The 3,004-nt window shown below is 51.1% G+C and overlaps 1 protein-coding gene across 1 annotated transcript; it reads right to left on the bottom strand.

Moving 5' to 3' along the window:
* Nucleotides 1-334: 334 nt before the first annotated feature.
* Nucleotides 335-2,321, bottom strand: COA6 (cytochrome c oxidase assembly factor 6). Its single transcript, XM_090044290.1, has 2 exons — nt 1,992-2,321; nt 335-740 (listed from the first exon to the last, which is right to left on the bottom strand). The coding sequence occupies exons 1-2, from the start codon at nt 2,133-2,135 to the stop codon at nt 633-635; spliced, it is 252 nt and encodes an 83-aa protein (XP_089900416.1). The 5' UTR covers nt 2,136-2,321; the 3' UTR covers nt 335-632.
* Between the last annotated feature and the right edge of the window lie 683 nt (nt 2,322-3,004).

The following is a 3,004-nucleotide window of genomic DNA, read 5'->3' as shown; positions in this document are numbered from 1 at the left end:
GTATACCTATATCCTTTCCCCAAATGATACAAGCTCAAAGACATCCTTCTGTCAACACAGCTGCATCCATGCTGGAGGTTTTGCTGGTAAAACTGTCATCTAGGGATTGCAGTATTTGTACCATGGTGGGAGCAGTGAAGTTCCCATTTTGCTAAATAAATATAAAATCCTTTCCTAAACCACTCTTTAGCTGAAAATCTACAGTGCCACTATTTAAAAAGTTGTTTTGGTCTAGTTGCATCTTTCAAAGAGACACCTTTCAAAGAGTTGGCAAAGGGTGAGTGTGTTTGGTGAAGGGAGATGCAAAGCTTCTGGAAGAAGAATTTCTTCATACTTGAAACATTTGAAGAGTCTTTATAGATTGTTAAACTCCATATGCTAATTTCTGTGAATGATACTTGTCATCATGTTTACATAGGAAGAACTTTTTTTGTTTTATATGTGGAAATACAAACAGCTACATACCAATTTTTTTGACATGTACCCCCTCCCCTGTTTTGCATAACTGAGACACTGCATCTAGGAAAGCAGCCTGAATTTTCAGGGACAGCTTAGATCACCACTCAAGCAGCTTCTGTCACATTCCAGTGCTTTTCTCTTCCATGAGGTTATTTTCTCATTGGTTATGTTTCTTAAGTGTGAGTAGCTGTCTTTTCAGTTTTCTTTGGAGGCTGATATTGTCCTTCTTGAAGCTGTTCTTTGTATTTTAAATAGTCTCTTCTCTTATCAAAATATTTAACCTGTTTTAAAACAAGAACACATTTATGTTTATCGAAGTAAACTGCAGGAAAAAGATCCAATATGAAAAAATGTATTCACACACAAGACAGGACTGAGAGAAAACACAGACTCTCTCAGAGACAGGACTGGGTCAGACCACAGGTCCATCTAGCCCAGTAACGTGTCATGCAATGGCAGAGAGTGGCTGCTGAAAGGGACATGGTATGACCATGGCTTTTTCCACTGTTCTTCTTGCACTTAGCCTCTGAATCAACTTCCTGGAGGCTTTGTCTCCCCAACTCCCCTGCTTAACAGCTAATGATACCCCTTTCCTCCAAGAATGTGTCCAATCCCTTTCTGAATTTGGCTACACTGTCAGGCTGGTAGCAAGGAGTTCCCCCCACTTAATTACACCCTATGTGAGAGAGAACTTCCTTCTGTTACTTTTAAACTTACAAAATGTAATGTTACAACTGTTAAGTGCTGGTGTGAATGGAAATCCTTGTTACAATGGCACAAGCCACTCAAGTTTTCCTACTGCTTCATAGTGTACCAGGGCTTTTACCAGACCTCCCAGGATCTACTGGTACCCAGGGCGTCTCTCTGGCATAAGGCACAATCATCAGAAATTAACACCACCAACGCAGATATATGGCAGTGGCTCTGAACAGGCCAGCCTGGCTGGTGTGGACACACTACACGGTTTCCTTGAACTTACTCCAATCTACAAGCTCAACTAGGAATTGTGCCCCAGCAGAGGCGCTGCCTGGCAGACTGTAATTCCCATGTTAGCAGGTGTAAGGAGCATTGCCTGGCTCTGATAACACAATGCAAGCAAGAAGGGGGGGGGGGCCTCTCTCTTTAGGTTAGAGTTATTTTTAATCTACAGCTGTCTTCAGTGACTTGTTTAAAATGGAGAGTTAAAATGAAAATTGAGAGTGATATTGGGCTGGGGAAAAAAAATCAAGCGGAAAGTAGGACACAGTAACGCTTATTCTGTGGTCCCCTTGTAGCAGGTTAGGGAGCGCTACGGCTTGTGGACAGTCGTTTCAAGCAGAGGCGAGATGGTGCTCTGGAAGCGGCCCCAGGCAGGGGGGTGCACGAGGTGCCTCTGGAGGTCCCTTCCAGCCGCTTCCGCTGTGGGTGTCCAGCTCCTGCCCCGGTGCCCGCCCCTCTCACTGGGGGCCACTCGGGCTCAAGTCGGGAAGGGCGCTCTCAGGTGGCCGGCCCGGACACCACCTCTCCCCGACAGCCGGGCCGCAGCCACTCACCCACTGCTGCGGGCAGCGGGCCTCGAAGGTCAGCCGGATCTGGCGACACTCGGCGGTATCCTCCGCGTGCTTGTCCAGGCACTTCCAGTACTGGTCCCGGGCGCCCCAGCACGCCTGCCGCTCCTCCATGGACGGCGCCGACATGGTCCGAGGCCCCGGACCCTCTTGACCTTGAGCGCCCGGCCCCGCCGCCCCGCGCCGCCACCAGCACTAGCCTCCCCCCGTGGGTGGGCGCCGCACTCCCCACCCGGGTTCGCGCTATAGCGCCTGCGCACGCAGGAGGGGGCGCGCTTTTTCCCCCCACCAAGCGCAGGCGCAGTTGCTGCCTCCCGCTCCCCGGCGAGAGTGCGCACGCGTGCGTGCGTATAGTGGGAATACGACACTGCGTGTGACTGGCCGTGACGTAGCTGAGGGTGAGAGGTGCGGGGCGGGCCTGTCGGCTCTCCGGGGGGTGGGGGGAGTTCGCTGACGTAGATGAGTTGGGGCGGTTGGGGCGGACTCTGCAAGCCGGCTCTCACGAGAGGCGCAGAGGTTGCGGCCCCTGGCTATGGGCCTTCCCGGCTCCTCCCTTTGGAGTGAAAAAGAAAAGCCTGTGCCCCCCCAAAGAACAACTGTTCCCAACTGCTCAGCTGGTCTAATGGAAGGTACCACGTTTACCCTTCACCCCAAAAGGAAAAGCCAGCAAAAGGCGCCACCAATCTGAGAAGGTTGAGACCCGCTGCCCCGAGCTTCAGGTGTTGAACCTGCCCTGGTGCGGGTGTAACATTTCCCAAGCAGCTGCTTTATTGTTTTCTGGGTTTTTCAGATGAAGGCAGTTCTTTTTCACCCAGTGGGGCCTTCTGTTGTGGAACTGGTTGGGGGCCACGAGAGCTGACCCCTTGGCACGGTTCAAAAAGGGATCGGATGCATTTTGTGAGGAAAGGGGCATCAGTAGCTGTTTGAGCAGGGGAACTGGGGACTTTAAATGCTGGAGGCTACAGGAGAGGGAGTAACAGTGGAAAAAACTATGGTCA

Source organism: Crocodylus siamensis, chromosome 1 (genome assembly GCF_052110815.1).
Source record: "Crocodylus siamensis isolate JL-2025a chromosome 1, ASM5211081v1, whole genome shotgun sequence".
Taxonomy (NCBI): Eukaryota; Metazoa; Chordata; order Crocodylia; family Crocodylidae; genus Crocodylus; species Crocodylus siamensis.
The sequence above is the reverse complement of the archived record's forward strand: the minus strand, read 5'-3'. Positions and strand labels throughout refer to the sequence as shown.